The sequence below is a fragment of the Gavialis gangeticus genome, unplaced genomic scaffold, assembly GCF_001723915.1.
Source record: "Gavialis gangeticus isolate Ggan-Ray unplaced genomic scaffold, GavGan_comp1, whole genome shotgun sequence".
NCBI lineage: Eukaryota > Metazoa > Chordata > Crocodylia > Gavialidae > Gavialis > Gavialis gangeticus.
Genome location: NW_017729031.1, coordinates 50273806 through 50295723, shown reverse-complemented (window position 1 = coordinate 50295723; position 21918 = coordinate 50273806). Strand labels below are relative to the sequence as shown.

General features: G+C 41.0%; 1 protein-coding gene across 1 annotated transcript in view; it reads right to left on the bottom strand.

Moving 5' to 3' along the window:
- The window catches only part of XIRP2 (xin actin binding repeat containing 2), a 303369-nt gene that overhangs the window by 97098 nt on the left and 184353 nt on the right, over positions 1 to 21918 (bottom strand). Inside the window, exon 4 of the mRNA XM_019522841.1 lies at positions 12233 to 12386. Coding sequence (XP_019378386.1) covers positions 12233 to 12386 — 154 coding nt within the window. The remainder of the gene's footprint in view (positions 1 to 12232; positions 12387 to 21918) is intronic.

The window sequence follows — 21918 nt, the reverse complement described above, 5'->3', positions numbered from 1 at the left end:
TGTTGCCTCTTTGCTTCATTGGTTTACTGCCCATATCCCTTTTAAGTGACTCCATAATGGGATTAAATAAAAGTAATTGTTCTACCCGGTACTTAGCTTAGTCTGTATCTGCTTTTTACACAGATGGGAGGGAATATTTTTTATGTCCAAAAGCATGTCTAACATTTCTCTCAACCATACAGTTGGTCCAATAAAAGATACCAACAAACAAATCTTCCTTCTTCCATATTCCTTGCATTATTAGCGCCACAACACTATTAATGTATAAGGTAAGTCCTTCAGATCTGAATATTTATCTGTACTGAATAGGCTGATCTTTGGTGTTTCACTCAGCAATAAAAGTGACTGCCATTTTTTCCAAAAGAACTTTGGAATAGTTACTAAAAAAAATTCAAATCTAATGATTTGATAAATGCCAATTTTCATGTCCAAGCATCGGTGATTACATGTATAAATCATTATTTGTAAGGTTTTTACATGCAAAATGGGTATATTTGCAATATTTGCAGGAATAATTAAGGAGAATGATAAGGAAGATTAGTTTGCAAAGAAGATGTTTTTGTCATGGAATCTATTGTTTAGTAATGATATCTGGCCTTAAGCAAAGGAAAGAGAATGTATATTGCTATCTTCAGTTGTTTTGGTAGAAAAAATGATGACAGATCTACACAAAGTGAGAGAGGAAGAGAGAGAGCGCACAAGTGAAGCCAGTAAATTACAGATGACCTGAGAACTCTGGTAAAAGACTGACCACAAGACTCTACCTCAGCATTTTCTCAGGAAAGCTCAGGACAAGAAGTAGACAACATCTCAGTGGAAAAAAAGAGATCAAAATCAGGCAAACAGGAGAATCCCTCATGATAAATTCATGAAGCAAAATAAGATAAAAGTACTGAAAAAAGACAGTTCTAGATCTTCTACAAATATGTCTGAAGTGACTGATTTTTAAATAATTACGTTTACTTACAAACATGGCAGTAGGCAGGTGCTGAAGGCTGACATATAGCTCCAAATACATTTAGATTAAATCAATATGGACAGTTTAGAATGTATTCCTCTATTCTTAATTACTAAGACATTGAAAATATATGTTCAAGGACTTATTCGCTTCTCACTTACTCTTGCATAAATAAGAAATCGCTCCACTGAAATTAGTCAGATTTCAAAACTGAGAGAAGAATAAGGCCTTTTATTAAATCCGTACATTAATCAAAATAATTAACCCAACAGAATATCACACTACAAACTAATTTATCAGACAAAGGCAATCATTTATTATTTAAGAGTAAATCTATACTCATCTCTTCTCTTTCAGTACAGCAGGCTATTTTGCTTGCTATTTTAAGCCACTTTCAGGGTTTTGATTCAGTTTACTATTATGCCCTTGCAAAATCAGTCAGCCTCACTTAGGAGTCACTTAACAATTAAACAGGATGGTTTCAAGTAATTAATTGTTCTCAGTAACATTTAAGGTGTCTTAATCATTGTTTACTAATAGGAAAAAAGCTAATCACTTCTCCAAAGTTCTATAACCCTAGAGACTTGATTCAAATTACTGCAAGTAATATCAAACAAATGAGAATTTTCTTTTACATAGTTTAGAGGGTCAAGTTTTCAAATGGTACAGTGGGCAAAATAAATGTGCAGCTATATGTGCTTCATTCAAAAGAGCAAAAACTGTTACTGCAAGCACAAATCAAGAAAAGAATTTATGTTAATGCAGACTTCATAAAGCTTCAGTAATAAGCTATATCTTAAATACCATGCAGTTCACAATCTTACGTGATTTTTTCATGTTCAATATTCATCTGCAGTTTGGGGGTGGTAAAGATACAGGCACTGAACATGTCTATGAGTGCTTTGGCATACCAACTTGCTTGGCTTATTTACTTAAAATTCTGTAGTGATGTCCATTAAAAATAGTATTTATATGATGCACTACAGTGATAGTCTAACAACATATGCTTATTAACTTAAGCCATTAGAAGTAGAATGTAGTAAAGGAAATACTTGCCTTTATTTTATAACTGTTTCTTCTATTAATTTTCTTTAATGAAAGCACAGTTTGGATTCACATTGTACTAAATGTCTTCCATTTTCTCATGGGTAGAAAGTAAATGGAATGCAGTGGATTCTTTCAGTTGCAAAGCCACTGCTCAAAACAACTTTTTGGTCACTGGTTCCACAGGGTATTTAAATTAAGCTCTAATATACACATGGATCCTGTACTTACACAGTCAAAAGTAAATGTTATAGTTACTTCTGGGGGTAGTTGAAGCTTCATTTAGATGAAAGGATAAGGTCCTAAGAACAGAATAGTATATAATGATGGAATATTTCTGTTCACAGTAGGCCAAATATTGCTTTTTTTAATCTGACAAAAAATTTAGTTAATTTTAATAATCTATTAAAATAGATGTCCATACTGATTTTATTGGATTTATTACCCATCCTGTAGGAGATACACACATGTTCACAGGACCCCACCTACAATTACATGGCTTACTTTAAGCTGGGAATGCGATCTAAGTAATTTGGGGCACAGGAAGTGGCAGGTGGGATCAGGTGGGGTCCACAGAGGGGTTTGGCAGGTCTGGGGAGGAGGGGTTCGTAGGATTGGTGGTAGGGCTGGCAGGACCATTGGGGGTTGTCCATCTGGGGTGGAGATATCAGAGGACTAAAAATAGCCCAGTCAGGGTTGGAGGGGTGTGGAAGCAGGGCAGTAGATGAAGTACATCCCAAAGCTGGGCCAAGCAGCTGGGCTTTCCCAACCCCTGGACTGTGCTTTGAACATGTACACATTTTCGGTAAGATCAGGCCTGATCTACATAGTGTGCCTCCTTAAGTGAGTTAAGTTAGATTGGGACAGCCATTTTTGCCCACTCTAAACTCCCTGAATGTATGTACAGTTTGGCACTGATATCAATCTAATCCTAGTTAGGTTATTCTAAGTGTAATGTCTGCATGTACCCATAGTTGAGCAAAGAAATGTAGTTAATACTACAACAGGCCCTAAGAAGAAATAGAGTTAAATAGCCCAATTCCTCTTTGTAATATACCCCTCACTATACTCTTTCATGGCTAAGATCATTAATCTTTGTATTAACTAGGGCTATGGGGTAAAAGAAAGAACCAAAGGAAAAGGGTTGGCAATATCCAAACCTTTGTAATACTGGCTTACCGTATTAAGGTTTTGTTCGGTCCCAAAGTAATTCTTATAAATGTACTTCTGGCATAGTAGCTAAAAGCACATTTTCTACCTGTTCCTGGTGGAACACATGTAACCTTTTCCTTGATGTGGACCTGATCTCCTTAGCAATCCTTTGATACCTGAAATGTCATTTACTGTAGTGAGCTCTGTAGACCTGTATCTTAAGACTATCCAGAAACTAAATCTTGTGTAGACTGTCACTGCCCACTTACTAAGCAGAAAATGGCAAGAGCGTATAATACAAGGGCTCCATTCCCTGCCCTGAATGGGTGCATCTCAGTTTCCAGATGGTGCTTAAAAGTAAAAAGTGACAATAGAAATATGGTGCTTTCGCTTCAACTGTTATGCTTTCTGTGCATAGTCTGAATCCTGTCTTCTGACTTCAGTAGCACAAATAACTTTTTTTGTTTATGCTTCTTGTCAGCCCCAAGAGCCAGTGCAGCAATGATAGAATGCACTGGATCATATTTCTTTGTGTGCATCTTTAGCAGAACTGTTTACAGACTTCCACTTGGTTCCATTTATGAAGAAATAAAATCGCATACAAATAAAAGGATAGAATTTTGTCAGCAACAGAATACTTATAATGAGTAATGATGTCCAAGAAGAAACAGGATGCCCCCAAGCCAATTTGAGATTGCAAAGCTTTCAGTTAAGGAAAATACCTTTTATTATTTAAACAAAAGGAGAGAACATTTGATTTAGAACAATGAGAGATGACAACGATTGTACATATCTGAAATATGCACTTGCTAAAACTTTTTTGTTAACAATGCTCTTTACCTACAGGAAGAGCCCCCACTAAGCTTTTCACACCCAATTAAGCCTGCTTATTTTGCTTCTCAGAATACCTTTACACCTATAACAGTAGTCTTGAAATTGAGTTAATTCAAGGCTGCTGCAGTAACATTAAAATTGAAGACTTCTAGTCAGTTTTGCCAACAATGCAGTTAAATGGAATGCAGTTAAATAACAAGGTAGACAGAAGAGCCAAAGATTTCCTAAAAACTTAAGTGGTTTATCCCCCAACCCAAAATTTATTAACAAGATAAGCAACAGATACAAAAAAAGATTGGGCACCTGCATTATGTAATGCAATTAAGAGAATTATTTATTTATCCTAAATTGAGTACAATGTAGAACTGTGCTTAAATTTTTGGTTTTTGATGTATAAAACGTTTAATATCAGATAATCAGATTAACTACCCTACTAAAGATTTAATAGCTTTTGCATCTAAACCGTATCCTAATAGTTTATACAAGGAGCATCTGGTGTCAGAGCACTATCTATATGAAGTCTTCATTGCTAAAACCCTTTGGACCGCCAGAAACCAAACTTCTGGTCACCATAGAAAATTAATCTGTGTTTGGAACTTTTTAGGAAAATTGGTTTAATGTCATAGATTCATAGATGTTAGGGTCGGAAGGGACCTCCATAGATCATTGAGTCTGACCCCCTGCATAGACAGGAAAGAGTGCTGGGTTCAGATGACCCCAGCCAGGCACTCATCCAACCTCCTCTTGAAGACCCCCAGGGTAGGGGAGAGCACCACCTCCCTTGGGAGCCCATTCCAGATTTTGGCCACTCTAACTGTAAAGAAGTTCCTCCTAATGTCCAGTCTAAATCTGCTCTCTGCTAGCTTATAGCCATTATTTCTTGTGACCCCCAGGGGCGCCTTGGTAAGCAGAGCCTCACCAATTCCCTTCTGTGCCCCCATGATGAATTTATAGGCAGCCACAACGTCGTCTCTCAACCTTCTCTTGTGGAGGCTGAAGAGGTCCAGGTGCCTTAGTCTCTCCTCGTAGGGCTTGGCCTGCAAGCCCTTAACCATATGAGTGGCCCTTCTCTGGACTCTCTATTCACGTCATGTCAAATGGGTTTAATAAATATTATGGTTTAAACATGATAATTGGAAAGAATGTTTACACAATTAAATGAGAAAAAAAATCTTATAGTATGTATCTGGGGTAAAATCCTGAAGTGACTGAAGACACCTAATAGATGTCATAAAAAAAGGATCGTATTTTTCTTAGCTATAATATGAAATAAAACCATCCAATTAGATAAATAGATTCTTTTGGATCATTAAAACAAAAAATGTCTTTTTTAACCAGAAAAATATTGCTTCAGACTTATGTCATAATGGCTGGTTAATAAATTTCTGAAACATAGGTGTACAATACAATTATCAAAAACACTTTAACAATATGATTTAAATGTTCAATTTTGTTTGAGACCTAAGAAAAAAATGGATTTTATCGGGCTTTTTCTCATCTTTTATATTGTCATATGATGTAATCTTACTTAAAATTCTGTATTGCAATTTAACTGTGACCATGCTGGTTTAACAGTCTGACCATTCTACATGTGAGGGAGCCTCTTACAGCATCCTAAGGTTATAGAATTATGACCTGCTTTGTTAGAAAACACGAGTAGCCCTTTAACAACATATTTCTCAGAATAGTAAACTTCCCTCATCCAGAGATTCCAGCATGTCTCCAAATGCAGTGTTGGAATCTGCTCTGACTCAGTGACTATAACAGTTGGTTGATGAGCACATGGGATCAAATTCAAACAAGTATCAGATATTGTTCCTTTTCTTATTTATTCATAATGCTTCAAGATGTAACTTTTACTTAAGCAATATATATATATAATGAGTTATATTAAGGGAAATTGACTGAAATTGATCACACCACTGGAGATTTCATTGAGGTGGATAAAGAGAACCAGTCAAATGACCAGCTAATCTGGGTTTTTTCCATCTTTTCAGCAGAAATGACATAATGTTTATGGTGAAATTCCTTTTTCATTCCTGAACTGGTTCTCATTGCTTGCAGAAACAAGCAGTATTAATATAACTCTACAAAACCAGTATTAAGTACTCAAATAGCAGTATTCTAATATTATAAAAGCCTTAGTCTGTCTGTCTGTCTGTCTGTCTGTCTGTCTGTAATGCTTTATTTGCACTCTGATTGGTTGTCTCAGCAGCCAATCAGAGTGCTCTGCACAGACAGAGACACACGGCAGAGTGGTGCCATGATAGCTGGGACTGAGGGGTCATAACAGGGGGGCGAGCTATGCTGGCCTCACACACCCACCAGCCCTGCTTCTTGGAGGCAGGGGGGATGGTGGTGACCAGAATGCAGCCATGACGGAGGGAATGGAGCGGTACTGGCCTTGCCCCCTCCCCCACCAGTCCTGCTCCTTGTAGACAGCAGTGGTATGGGGTGCTGGCAGCACAGCACTGGCCTCGCCCCCCCACACAGCGGAGCACCACCATGACCACAGGGACTGAGGGGCCGGAGCTTCTTGGAGCCAGGGGCTGGAGCGGGACCCCCACAAACAACAGCCAGCAGGGAGGGGTTGGTGGCAGGGGAGAGGGCAGGAAGGGAGGGAGAGAGGAGAGTCAGAAGGGGAGGGGAGGAGAGGGGGTAACCAGTGGCAGTGTACTGCTGCTGCCTACCACCATGCCATGGGTGCCTGCTGTTGCACTGTTGATGCCCACTGCTTGCCGCTGCCGCTGACTATGTGCAAGCTCCCTTCCCCCTGTTCCTGGGAGGCAGTGGCGTGGAGTTGAATGGCAGTGGATGTGTGTGGGGGGGTGCACAGGGCTGCACCCAAAGCAGTGGGGGGGGGAACCAGACCTAAAACGACAGGGGGGAGCGGGGAGAGGGCCTGAACTCAAAGTGGTGGTGGTGGGGGAAATAAGCCTGGGCCCAAAGCGGTGGGCAGGGAAAGGAGTGAGTGAGCCTGGACCTGAGGTGGTAGGGGGGAAGTGTGGAAGCCAGACCCTGACCCAAGGCGGTGAGGGGGTGACGCAGGCCTCTGTCCCTGTCTGCCCCCCACCCCATTGTGCTTGACAGGCAATTTGCTAGTTTATCCATAAATTGCTGATAAGAAAATTGAAGGAAAGAGGGGGACTTGCAGAGCAAGCCAGTGGCAAATCTCCTACTCACCAACTCCTTCACCAACTCACATGGTTTCCTGTATTTGGAGAATTAAATTGATATAAAAATATATTAGGAAATATGTTAATTATAGCAATAGAAGGATATGGCCTGCCTGAAATTTCTGATAGAACAACTAATAATTTGGCGAGTGGTCATTGTCAAAAATTCATCTCATCCACTTTCTGCTTTGAACTGCCCCCCTACCATGGAAAGTGGATAAGAGAAAAGAAGGCGTTATTGCAACCTCAGAACACTTAATGCCTCTTAAAGCTCCCTTTTTTAGTACAGACATTGAAGCTAATTTTATTTCTGCTGACATTTAAGGCACTTTGTTCTCCATCCACCCACATCAGAATAATGTAGGTAGTTGTTCAGAATGACACTAGGTTAAATGCTTCAGCATTCCTGAAAAGATACCATCTGTAAGTGAAGGTGGCCCCCAGATGGTTGATTTTCAATGGGAAAATATACTTAAAGATGGGATGCATTCAGCCCAGTTTCACAACAGCTAAATGTTTTCACCAGTGAGAACTCTAGCATAGATATTTGGAAGCAGAAAAATCTCCCAAAAATGAGCTGTAGTAATGGAAAAGAACCAAAATCATTATCTAGGACATATAGTTTTCCACCAACAAGTAAAAAGAAAACCTGACCCTGGATATGTTCAGGGCTGAGGAAGCATTCATACCTGGTCCAAAATATAGCCCCCAGGCATGGTGTGTATTTGACAGGGTTCATGCAAGTGTCTGAGTGCATGTTCCCATAATGATAGAGGTAGAAGATCTTTGTATCTGGCTAGCTGCTATTTATTCCTTTTTAAATTTAATTCTACATATTGCTTGGGGATGTATTGTTGCTGTAGCACTGACAGAGTCAGGAGCATAGGACTCTTTACAGGCATCTTTTTATTATTTATCAAAATAAATACCTAGAGAATATATGAACTTGTTTTCTGAAAACAACTGAAAAAGTGTGGATTATAGAAGCAGACTATCCCTGCCTTTTAGGTTAGGGACAGTCATTCAAAAGCCTGAGCCCAAACTGATTCAATCTTTGAATGTTAGTTTAACCTGGCTAGGCTAAGCTGGTTTGTAACCAGACAGACATTCTCTCTGGATTGAGTAAATTCAGGCACGTGCCTGAAGTGGTTCAGGCTAGAAACCAGGGGGCACTAGAGCAGCCCTCCCTTCCTTTCCACAGTCCTGAGCTGAGCGGGGTGTGGCCAGGCCTGGATAGGACCTTTGATTAGGGAGGTCTAGCTGCCCCATCCCAGGCTTTTTCCTGCTGACTGCTCAAGGAGCAGAACTGTTGCCAGACCCCAGAACCCTGCTAGCACTCTGAGGCAAGGGGAGGTGTGCAATGCATGCATCTGTTGATGTCATGGAGCTTTTCAATCTCCCTCTCTGCTTCTTTATAGTGTCTGCAGCAAACTGACAGGCAAGCAAGTCAGCAGGGGGCTGATAACAGTGTTTATCACCCCATCAGCGAAACAATAGCTTCTCTCAATTAGTTCAAACTCTTCTTAAACAGCTTACCAGCTGACCTGTTAATTAGCTCCAAAAGCCCTAAGTGGTCACTGTTTTGATTGCCTGTCCCAGTGAAATTGGAGAGAGACACACACAGACACCTCTTGGCATTAGCTACCATGAGGCTGGGGTCCATGCTGTGGCAGATGGGGTGGGGGTGGGAGGATTCATGCTTGAGCAGCAAGGGGGGTGTAGGGCAGGGAGAAGCCAGGCAGACCTAGCTGTGCCTACAGTCTCTGCCACAGCTCCAGCCAGGAAGCAGAGGGGAGGGGCCAGCTCTGCTGTGGAGCAGAGAGCCCTGCCCAGCGCAGCCCAGAGAGCATGCTGCGATGCTGTGGAAGTCTGGTTTAATTTAAACCAGCAAGAGGTCAGGGCCAGACACTGCCTAAACTGGTTTGACCCAAATCAGTTAAGTCTGATACTACATTCAATCAGGTTTATCTCAAACTGGTTTCAGCCATTTTCAAATTGGTTTATGTGCACTGAACATCTGTTCTGTTACCAATTTTAACCAGTTTCTGATCACTTAAACTGGTTTATGTGTAATGTCTGTCCCGAGCCTTAGATAATCATTTGGAAATAGCACTCCCAAACTATTAATAAAAATTGAATATAACAGATAACTTTAAAACCTAAGGAAGGAAAGGCTAACAAGTTTTGTCTACTACCTTAACTAAGAAAACAAGATTTAAAAAAACAAGCGTTGTATGGCAAAGGAACATTACAAGATCTGAATGTTTATGTTCTTTAGTGCCCACGTATCTATCCTTTCTTGAGCAATTATATGGTCTAGAGTCAATCAACAATAATAAAGCAGATTACTGCATATATATGCTTATCATTCATCTTCATGTGGGCAAGATATATAATTTCACTTTAAGACTGCCATACCAATCAAATAACTTTGTTAGTTGTGTATCACTGCAGCAAATTAAACCATTTATATTAACTGCTGGATTTTCAGAAGCAATTTCTATACTGCATCTTAACCTGTGGTTTTTATCCATTAACTATATGATCTACCTTTGTAACATTGTAGCTTCTATTAGTTTATACTAAAGTATAACTTGCCATGCCAAGATTTGACTTTTACAGGATGTTATTTAGTTGAAGACAGATCTAGTTCTCTAACATGATCTATCAATACACCTATAATCTGAGTTTAGATAAAGACCGCTTGGAGGGAACCTTCAAAAGAAAACATTAAAATTATTTTGGATTATACATGATATGCTGAATGCCCCACCAATAAATATAGGAAGAACCTTCATTCCTTTATTCCCTTAAAGATCTTTTCTTAGGTCCCAGAGTATTCATCTTTATTCAGATTACCAACTCAAATCCCAGTATAAACTTCAACATTTACTATTTTAGATACATGTTAATTGAAGAACCCTGCTACAGCACAGAACCTTGTGTGTAAGAAGTCAAGTGCTCTGTTATTTTACAATGAAAAAGATTATAACTATATTGCAAGGCCATGTAATATATTAAGTAACAGCACCGTCTCCTTATAGGCCTTCTCCATGATCCCTGGAGTGATGCAACATGGTGCATGTAGGGGTTACAAATCAAGGCAAAGCTGAATATCTTAGATTTAAAAAATTAAAAAAAATTTCAGGCAACAATCAACTAAAGGCCTTTTATAGACTGTTTGTTGACAACCTTCCAAATGTGTTACTGTGGGTAAAAATTCCCTTTGCATATCACCTGGAAACCCAGGCAAAGGACCAAAATCATTTTAGATTTGAAAATTGCGTTGTAGTCAGAGTGAATACTTACACCTAAATAGAAATTTCTGAAGTGAACTGGAGTCTACTCTCACTTAAACCAGTTTTAAACAATATACTTTCACTGACTCCCCTGAAGGTAACTTCTGTTTTAATATTGATGTGAGATCAAATTTCTGTCCTCTAGAGTTACATCAGTGTAAGTACAATTAAGCTCAAGTCGAACAGTTAACTATGGATCTAGAGAAATGATAGAAAGTAATCTATTCAAGGTTTGACTACCTTGGGGAGAGCTAGAATACAGTTCTGCCAAAGGATGCATTTTGTCATGCAAGAAAGAGCCATACATATTCTTCTCTGGGTTTGACTTCTATCAGCAAATTTGTAATATTTTGAACCTAAATCCAAATTTCCCAGCTGGGGTTTGTCTTCATAGTGAACCTGAATCAGAATGTGAGTTTGAACTTCACAGAATCTGAGAAGAGCCTGAATGAAAATGGGGACCTCAGCCTCAGGCCCATCTTTATTTTTAAATTGTGCACATGTATTTTATGCTCAGGACAGTAAAGAACTAATAACACTGCTGCAGATTTCCTATATCGAAGTCATGATCTGCAAGTCATGGCAACTCAAGGCCTCCTTCAGACCCAGAAACTGGGCCAAACTATGGGGTATTTCCATGATACCATGTGAAAATCAAGAAGCTAGGTTGAGCTTATTGAAGTCATTTTCTGAATCAGAACTTTCCCTTAATTTACCAGATCTCAGATTCTTATGCACTAGCCTCTTTCCTCAACTACCTGCTGATTCATTCTTGATATTCAATATCACTGACAGGTTATGACTGAATTGGGTGCAACAGAGGTCTGATTTTGATTCCTGGGCATCCTGCTGAATGAGTTCCTTCCATACTGGATTTATAATATTCCAAGCAGCGGTAAAGATATTGCTGCTTTATTTTCAGGCTCAACAAGACTATGGCCCTGCTAGTGTGTGCAATTTACACACACCCACACAAATGTCCTGGAGCTTTATTATTGTTGTTGTTATTTTTAACAATGCCCTGATAATTCCAACTATACTCCTATACCAAACTATAAAAGCCAAGTTATTGCCTCTTAAAAGTGATGAGTGATGTCTGTATTTTTAATAAATATTTGCATTTTGTGGAACATTTTCCAGAATTATTGGAACAATGTGGTTTCAAGCACTTGGCTATTTACACTGTAATAACATTAGAAAAACATTAAAATTATATGCATTGTTAAAATATGTGATACTTTTCTGTTGTATTTATCCTAAAACCATTAGACATATTTAGGGTAGTCATCTAAAATAAAAATTTTGGGAAGCTTATTTTACAGGTGATAAGCCTTAGTTTTTTATTTTGGCAGCCTTTGTTATATAGCTTTGATTCCCCTCTGTTACTTTGATAATCTAGTCCATTGTTCTAAAAAAAATTACTGTATTTCTTGCATGAAAAAAATAAATGCACTGTTTTATCTCATGTTAACAGCATCATCTTTGGGGGGAAAATTTCCAGATACTTAAGTGTTTAGAGCTATTGTTTTTTCCAGTAGTACCCATATCCCTTGTTGCACACAATTAAATATAAAATCACAACTTGAAGAACAGAGGGATGTCAAATAAATCTATGTACTTCTGCATCTTATGTTGCTTCCTTAAAAATGAATTTTATCATCAGTTTTGCTCTTCTATTTAAAAACACACAGACTTTTACATTCTTTGATATCTTAGTTGTTCTGTACCCAGTACTAAAGCAAGAAATAAGATTAAAGTGTTATGCTAACCTTCAAAGTTCTTGTTCTGACCGTTTTCAGATGACATCTTGCCAAAAACTGTTTTCCCACCTCTCACATTTGACTCTTTCACAGAAATGATGGAATGGCTCCCAGGCTGATTCTTAAATGTTGGTGAATGTAAACTTCTCTCAGTTTCTACTTCCTGTTAGAAAACATTAAGGGGGTGGTGTTAAAAGCTATCAGTAGGAAACAGATGTGGTTTTCTGGGGGAGGAGAGTGTGAGGAGGCCGGGGAACAAGGGGTTTCTATTGCATGAATGATGTTCTTCAATATGCTGCAGGGTATATCTCTATAAGTTTACAGGGAGTTACAAATGCATGTCTGTTGCTTAGTTTACAGTTCGACTGACAGTGATGTCTGACAATAGTATTCAGTTCTCATTTGGCATTTCTTTTGTGGGGTTTTTTTTCCCTGAGAAAAGAAAACTGGTACTAAGGATCACAATAAAAGACACCAGCTGCTCTAGTAAGCAGTATATTTGTACAAAGAAAAATTGACAGAGGGAATTTCATTAATTTAATTAACTGGTATATACCAACATGCATCAACAGTGAAAAATGGACTGGAGACCAGATGTACACAGGATATTTATTATTCAACAGGTTGATTTTTAATGTAATGTTAATTCTGTTACAGTACTTCAACGGGATTTTAATAATCATAACAATGGACAACTGTTACACCCAGCCAGTCCACATAGGAATCACCACACACAAAACATCTACAGTGCTGAGAAACAAAATGGGAAAATAGTTCTGAAGAAAAACTACAGTGTCTCTAAATGGGCAATTGGAAGTGCTCTTGCTCTTGTTCTTCACTTTGCTCTCCCACTTGAAATATTCTTAGTGCAAGCTAGCACAATACCCTGGATGCACCGGATACAAAGTTCCAGATGAAGCTTTTACATTAAGTGAGACATTGCAGGTCCAGTAGTAAAAAACTGCTTTAAATTTCAAAGGAATGATTCAAAGATCCCCTGTGAACTGAGAGCATTCTGCTAGTCCGAATGCAAGAGCATACATTTTCTAAACAATTCAGAATCCGAGACCTGGCAAACAAGTTGTGATATTTACTGGGTGTGTATACATGAGATGCTTCACTGGGCAGTAAAGTAGTTTACGGTGCAGTAAGCACATGCATCTACACACGTGCAAACTTATTGTGCAGTAAATGACCTGAATCATGAGTAAATTTCCTACCTGCAAATGCAGATTGCAAATTTACTCATGATTAGTTGCTGTGCAGTTATGCATGTGTACGTGTGATCTGGGAGTGAATTTGCTCCCAGGTTACCCCTGTCACTAGGGGACTGGCCTGAGGCTAGCCCCAGGGCTCCAGGTTGGGAGCCTCTCCTGCCCCAGGGCTGGAAGCCTCTCCTGCCCCAGGGCTGGGCTGCCTCAAGTCTTTAAAAGTCTGCAGGTATTTTGAGCCCTACGGCACACCAGCAGGCATTCTGAGAAGACTTCAGGCCCTGTGTCCCCCTGGGCAGGTTGCAGGCTAGCCTGCACCCCTGTGTTGCTGCCTGGCACTGCAGGACCACACAGCTGCCAGGCCCATGCCGTCCAGGTCTATAGGCTGCTCCAGGCTGCTGCAGGTTGCTGCAGTGGCCTGCCAGTCCTCCCAGGCCCCAGGGCCATCTGCAGGCAGCTTCTGGCTGGCAGGGCCAATTCCACTTGTCTGCAGCCCACCCCCAGCAGGCTGCCCAGAGTCTGCAAGTGCTGTGGGGCATTGCCTCTTCTGCACAGCTGCCAGTCGCATGCTGTTCCCCTCTGCTGGGGGCTGCAGGCAGCTTCCCAGGCCCAGCAGCACAAGGACAGCCATGTGGAGGCCCAGAGAGCCAGCATGGGATCCCCATTGACCTTGTCATCATCCACGCCCATGCCCACACTTGGGACCCCAGCTGATCACAGGAGGTGACTGGTGACCTCATGGTCCTGTGGGGAGAGGCACCAGCTTGAGTGGGGCAAGTGCTCTAATGTCCATGTCTATGAGGGGCTGTCAGGCTGGATGCATGAGCATGGGCACTACCAGTCAGCATGGCAGAGCCATATTAAGTTCAAGGCCTTGCAGGCACAGTGGGTTATGATCACCATCCACAATCATCAGTTGGGGAGTGCCAGCAAGACCATGCTCTTTATGCAGCAACTGACTCATGGAGACATGTCAGTGCAGGAGGGACCCTTGGGACTTCAGCTGCTCATCCCACTGAGCTCCACAGCTACACACTGCACCAACAGCTCAAGGAGTCTGGGGCAGCGCCTGCTGTGCCAGCTCCACAATCCCAGCCCCAACCCCCACCACAAGGTGTGGTAGGCCATGACACTGCTGGCTGCCAGCAGCACCAGCTCTTCTCGGGGGGAGGGGGGGCCCTGGCCAGGTGCCCACTCACTGTACCCTGCTTCCCATTTGCTGTGCCCTGCTGTTTTAAGAGGTTATCAACTTAATCAAGAATTATTTGACATTTTTTCAATGATGTGAAGTATTGCTTACTTTAATTATAACATTAAAAGAATAACGTTTGTTTCTATTACCTGTAGTATTACTTTATTATCCAAGGGTGCTTATTGTAGGAGTGCACTGAATGATAAATTGTAGGGGAAAAATAAACACATTCAACCCCGCCCCCATATATATATATATAGATATATAGATATCTATATATCTCTCTCTCTTTATATATATGTATGTATGTATAGAGAAAGATCATATATTGCAAAGTATAATTCAACGGCTGTTGTGTCTGATTTTCATACCTGGCCTCCATTTGTGCACCTGCTATCATTTTAGGTAAATGAAAATAAAAAAAACTTTTCCACTATTGTAGTTTGATTCACTGGATTTGATTGATGTATAGAATCATAGAATCATACACTCATAGAAGTAGGGTCGGAAGGGACTTGTAGATCTTCAAGTCCAACCCCCCGCCTGGGGGGGAGAAAAACTGGACTCAAATGAGTCCAGCCAGGTAGGCATCAAGCCTCTTCTTAAAGACCCCCAGGGTAGGAGCCAGCACCACTTCCCTTGGAAGTTGGTTCCAGCTCCTAGCCACCCTAACTGTGAAGTAGTTCTTGCGGATGAACCTGAAGTTCATTCCCTGATTAGATTTAGTGATACTCTGTTTTTTCTTCAGATCGCATAAATCTTTTTTGCCTTTTACTAAAGAATTCCATGGAGAGGAACAGTTTACTACTTTCTGCATGCTGTTTATTTGTATAGTCTTTCCCCCTCATAATTGGAACGAAAATACTAAACGTTTCAAGCAAAGAATCAAGTCTTGTAATTTTCTAAAAACTTTCATTTTTCTAAATAGGGCCCTAATGTATTTGGCTGTTATCTTTATTAGTACCAGACTGAATTCACTTTTAAAGAAATTGTAACTGGAAGAAGAATACTATTAAAATATTACAACTAGTTTGAATGGACCCTTTTCCTGGCAGTGGAAAATCCCTAATGGCTAAACCTTTTAAAACTAATCTGCACTAACACATTTTAAACTGGTGTTTCATTTGAGATTAAGATACTTCCTTGCAAATAAACTTTTGTTTGTTTTTGAGCTCTGTTAGTCTTTACTTTAACAAATATAAGGCTATTCTGGAATCCCAGAATCATAGGAGCTTATCTAAAATGCTAAATAAGACATGTTTTTTAACAAAAACAAGCTGGTAAGGCCAAGGGTAGAAAGACAAATTAGCATTTAAAATCAGACAGGCATAATTTGACTTTATATATTCAAGTAAATCAGTGATGAGATTATTTTAAATCTTCAACATGAATCAAACTGCAGGAGAGAATAGTAATAGTATAGTTCAACATCTAGGTAATGGGAAGACTTAAAATCTGTTGAAAAAACATTTTGAAGTAAAAAACCGCTATCTTAGAAGCAGAGCTAATGCAATGACCTTCTCATACTGGCATCATGACCTCAAAACAAAATATTTGCTATGGAAGAAATGTATACAGCACAAAAAAAACTGGGAGAAAAGTAAATGAGAAGTAGGGGATACATATAATTATATAATCATCCAATGAATTAATATATAAAGAAATATATAAATTGTATACTTAAAGAATATGAAAACTAATAGTCAATGAGCAAGATTTCCAGGCAACCAAATGACAAGTACATGCAGCTGTAATTATTTATTGTGCTTTAAGGGCATATCTACACATTCTTTAATGTGCTTTTGGTAACGCCCATTAAATTCAGGTACCTCCATTCAGAGGTATTAGAAACAGGTGCTTTAGCCAATTTTAATGAGCATTAGTGAAAGTGAACTTTTTTTGTGACACTTTAATATGTATTAAAAGAGGTTAATGCATATTAAAGCGCACATGTAGAGTGCCTTAAGAGATCACTATTGATATTACTTCCTTTAAAAGACTTGTTCCTGTGAGCCGGGTCAGATTTTCATAGCAGCTGAAGACCCACAATCGAGGTCAGATTTTTCAAACAGTTTAGCTGCCACATAGGGACCCAGATAAGTTCCAGATTTTCATAAAAGATCAATATATTGAGTGTCAGGGGTGCATTCAAAGGGCTGTGATAGTGCGGTCACCCCCCGCCCCCACCCTTTGCCTTTCGCCTTGCACTCTACCAGACCCAGCTCTCCAGGTCTTCATGGCTCCAGATGCCTGGGTCCCTTGAAGAGTCCTGGTGGGTAATGGGAACAGACTATTGCAAGGGGCTGGGGCAAAGTATGGCTGGAATCCTGGGCTGGTGGAGTGGGGTGAGGGCAGTGAAGAGATGTGGAAAGCATAAGTGGGGCACCAGACCTGGGCACTAGCTTAGTTGGGGTGCCAGAATTATTCCTTCACCCCTGTATAGTCCACACCCTGGCAGAAGAAGCACCCCACAACATTGCTGTTGCAGAAGCTGCTGGATACATGCATACCATGCTGCTGCTGTAAGAGCAACAACCTAGTCTGGCAGAGGATGCTTCAGCAATAGTAGCAGTAGCAGTCACTGTGTTTTAGGTCCCAGAATATGTACAATCCCCTTCCCTTCTGATTCTACACAGCACCTTTCCTCCCAATACACTCCATGCAGTGTTTGCCCAAGGTGCAGACCCTGCTTACTATGCCTCTGGGTGAACTCACCTGCCACCCCTACTGTCCCTGATTGATGGGAGGGGGACAACCAGAGCTGCTCCTGCCCTCTACCAGCTAGGGGCTGTGCAGGGAGCCAGGATCAACTGGGGACAGAAGCAGCAGCAGCCAGGTTCTCCTTTCCTGCCTCTGCTACCAGGCAGTGCGGGACATTGAGGAGCACCAGATAGGGAGTAAGCACAGAAAAAGGGAGCTATCTACTACTCTTGCTATTGCTAGCAGAGCCTGGCAGCCAGCATAGCTACTCCCCGCAACTGAAGCCCTTGGGCTAGTGGGGGACACCTTATCAGGGTGAGCAGGGAGCAGGTACAGGAAAGAGGAAGTTGGCCACCACTGCCACTGCCCCAGGTGTGAGGGGAACTTAGGGCCATTCGTGCTCTGTTCTAGCCAGAGACTGTGGGGAGCAGCTGCACAGGGAGTCAGGCTCTGGTGTGGACAGCACTACATGGGTCCTGCCTTCCAACACTTGTTGCCTACCTGCCCTCCCTTCCACCTGGGTATCCCTAACATCCTGGGAACTCCCCTGCCCTTCCCCCACACCATGGCCTGAAGGGCAGCGCCAGTGGCACTTGCTGTGCCCCCAGCCCCACCCCCTTTTCTTAATCCTGGATCTCTCCATCCAATTAGGTGGTTAGATTTTTCAAAATGCCTGTCATATGGAGATTTTCTGGATGTTGTGAACTGTTGAATGCCTGGACCTGGCTTTTGTGGGTATTAAGTAACTTTGTGAGGGTCTAGCCAAGGTCAGATTTTGGATTGGACCTTTAGTGCATGTCTACATTGTCTTTGTGGTGAACGCAGCAGACCTGTTGAGAAGCACACTCTACCTATTTACTCCTGCTCAGTGAAGGCAAAAGCCTGGAAATCAGGAGATGCAGCTAGTTTAGCATGGTTTTGAGCCTTCACCCAGGGTCTAAGGGCATGATAAAGTTCCATGTTTATTGAATGGGTGTTTTGTATGTATAGCCCTATATAAATATACAAGTTCCTTTTGGTTAGTTAATAAGGTGTCATTCAAGCACAAGAAGCACATAGCAGAAAATGCTTTTCTAAGGATCTCTGCAGAGAATGATTATGGTCAATGCCTGGTTCAAGATGTATTTTACATTCATTTTTGATCAGCAAAACTGATCTTTATTCTGAGAATATGACAGTGAATGAGTTTGGGCAAGTGATGCAATAAAGCCATATTATAAAAGGAGAGAATGTGCATTTTGTTTGGGTGCCATCTGTGAGTGGTGGATTCATTATAATTCATTCTACTTTGTACTGTACTGAATTTAGTTTTAATCTAGACTGGGAATACCATTTAATACTCTAAAGCAGCACAAATACACAATCCAAAGTAGTCAGCTGAAATAATTTTGTAGAAGCTTATCCACTGAATTAATTTGGAGACTCATATTACTATTAATAGGCTGTATTATCAATCTATATTGTAACTTCCAGCCATAATTTTGCCATGTAACTTTCATATGTATGAACATTATTCATATGCATGCATGCTTGAAAAGGAAAATATGTTCAATTATAATGATGAATTAGAATTAAGCAAGTAAGATTTTTTTAAATTTTACTTCTGACACATAGATGGCAGCCAGTTAATCCAGGACATACAGAAAAGGCTGCATGAGCAGATGTTTGATATTAAAAAATGTCAAACTATATCAAAATAGTGCTGGTCCTGGACTAGTAATCTGTACGAGAAAGCTGCAAGATACCATAATGGATACCAAAGAGTGGATATTGATTCAGGGTGCTTCCTCCTAACCTCAATAAGTAGTGGTTGGTGTAGGGAGGACCCTACAATTGATTTGTATCCAATCTAATAAAACTGCATACTATGCTCATACAGTCAAATCCTGCTAAGCACTTGGCTTCAAAATAAATTGTGTGGGAATGAGAGCTAGATTTTGTAGGAATGAGAGCCAAGTTAATTATGTGATATGCAAAAACAACTTCCATTTATCAACTTAAAATTTGTTGATTTTCAATTTAATTTACTGCTGCTTTTTTTCTTCTAATATAAGGAAAGGGTAAAAGTAGTTCTGAGGAAATCCTCAGAGAGCAAACATAGCTAGTCATGTTCTTTTATGTTCACATATAACATTCATTATATTTCAGTTTGCACTGGGGCCAGGGAGTGCCTAGTTCCTGAAATAGTGTCAGCTGAAGGATCAAGACTTTCCTAAGAAGTTGGTGGCAGCTGCACATTCAAACAATGCAGGGCTGCTACCTGTCCCATAAGAAAGGGAACCCACAGTATTGCCTGTTTGGTTTTGTTTGCCGTTAAAATGACAGTTGCATCTTACAGAGTGAACATGCAAATCTTTTTAATCCACAAATTGGACTGAGACACTTAGCTAGACATTGAATATTTTTGCTGTGGTACGTGAAGCCAAAGACCCAGATTATTTGGAAACAGGAACACAGGGAGCTATTCTTTAGGGTCACTGAGGTTTAGGACTAAATTGCACATGTTTCCTTAGGCTACCGACAGGCATTACACATAAACTGGTTTAAGTGATCAGAAACTGGTTTAAACCTGTACCAGAACAGATGTTCAGTGCACATGAACCAGTTTGAAAATAGCTGAAACCAATTTGAGATAAACCTGCTTCAATGTAGTACCAGACTTAACTGATTTGGCTCAAACCAGTTTATGCAATGTCTGTCCCAGACTCCTTGCTAGTTTAAGATAAATTGGATTCTCCCAGCATGCATCCTGGCACGCTCTTGGGCTGGACAGGGCTCTCTGCATCACAGCAGAGCTGGCCCCTCCCCTCTGCTCTCTAGCCGGAGCAGGAGCAGGGTGTGGCCAGACGCTGGGCTGCCATGGCCCCTGAGGCAAATTTCTCCCTTTCCCCGCCTCCCCTCCACTGGCAAACCCCGCGGACCACAGCTGCTGCTTGCCAGCTCCAGCCACATGTCTGTGGCTTGCTTGCAAACAGGTAGGGATGGAGTTAATTGCTCACTCTGTCCCCTTTCTTCCCCCCTCCCCGCCCCCAACCGCCAGGGCTTTGGCTGCAGTTTCTGCCACATGTCCGGGAGTGGGGGAGAGAGTAAAGCTAATGTAAGCCCAGAGCTAAGAAGCATGTGTGACAATCATCACATATGCTGATTAAAAGAAGTTGCAAACAGCTTCACCAAGGAATGCAGAGAGCTACATTTACATTATAAAGTAGAACATTTAAACAAAGCCTTTCTGAATGCCTGGCTGTAAGGACACACTCTGCCCTCAGGATTAATAACACAAATTCTTGTCTTCCTGGTTACATTTTTAAGTTAGACTAAGCTGTGTATGCTGTGTTTTACTGGACTGTATCTTAGCTTAGGTGAAGATTTTTGGTAGTTCCCTGTTGTATGCTTTGCAAATTGCTGTGTTTAATACCTTGCTTCAGAGAAAATATGTTTTTCCCCATCCCCTGTGTTGTGCTAGCCTAAGCTAGTGCCTGGCCATGCCCCCTCCACTCCAGCAGGGAGGGGTGAGAGCCTTGGAGGGTGTCTCTTTTCCCTCCCATTTGGCAGCCGCTGGCAGGCACACTCTAGCATCCCCCAGCTTCTGGCTTGAGCCACTGCAGGCATGTGCCTGCAGTTCCTGGTTTAACAAAGCATGTCTGTACAGTTATTAATTTAAGCTGCACAGGTTATACTAACCTGCAAAGAGTGAATCAGTTTAGGCTCGGGCTTTTTGAATGTCTGTCCCTTGCCTTAAGGCCAGAGATGAAGTACTGAGCAAAGAATGCAGGACTCTGTGGAGTTGTTTCAGATCATGTGAGCTTGTTATCTCTGCTCTTGCTTTTCTAGCTCCAGCCACAAAGAGGAAGCATTCTGAACCGAGGGCTTCTCAGCCAAGCAGTGCATATTAGGTAAAACAGCCTAATTTGTCCGGAGCAATGTGTGTGCGTGTTTGGAGTGGTGACACTTCAGAACGGAGGGTTATGGCTATAAGCTCCAGCGAGTTAAAGTCAGCAGTAGAGGAACTCTTTCACTTGGGGGTTAGGTTGGCAGAATTCCTTGCAGCTGAGAATGGCACTGAATGAGTTGGTAGGATGTGTTTGTGGTGGGGAAGAAGTGGAGTAAGAGATATATTTGCAGAAGAGAGGGTGGATCTAGGAAAAAACAGTTAAATAAGTCACAGAGGAATACTTACTACTCTATGTTGCCCTCCGTAAAGTGACTGCTTTCCATTTTGAAATAGTGAGTGGGCAGGGGTGGGATGGAGTCCTATGTTCTTCTTGTTTTCTTACCAACTTCATTTGCACTGGATCCTTTACCTTTTCCTGTCTGTCTCAGTTTTGTGTTATGTAAATATGATCACTTGCCATATGGAGGGGATACTTATTGGGCTATGGACAGAAATTACACATAAACTGGAAACTAGTTCAAATCTGTAACAAAACCCGGCTAAGTACAGACAGTCAAAAAGCCCGAGGCTGAATCAATTCAGTCTTTTCAGGTTAGTTTAAACTGTGTAGATTGAACTGAGAAGCAACAAAATAAACATTCACTTTTGATTCTGGAAATGCAGCCACATGCCTGCAGTGGCTCAGGCCAGAAGTGGGGGG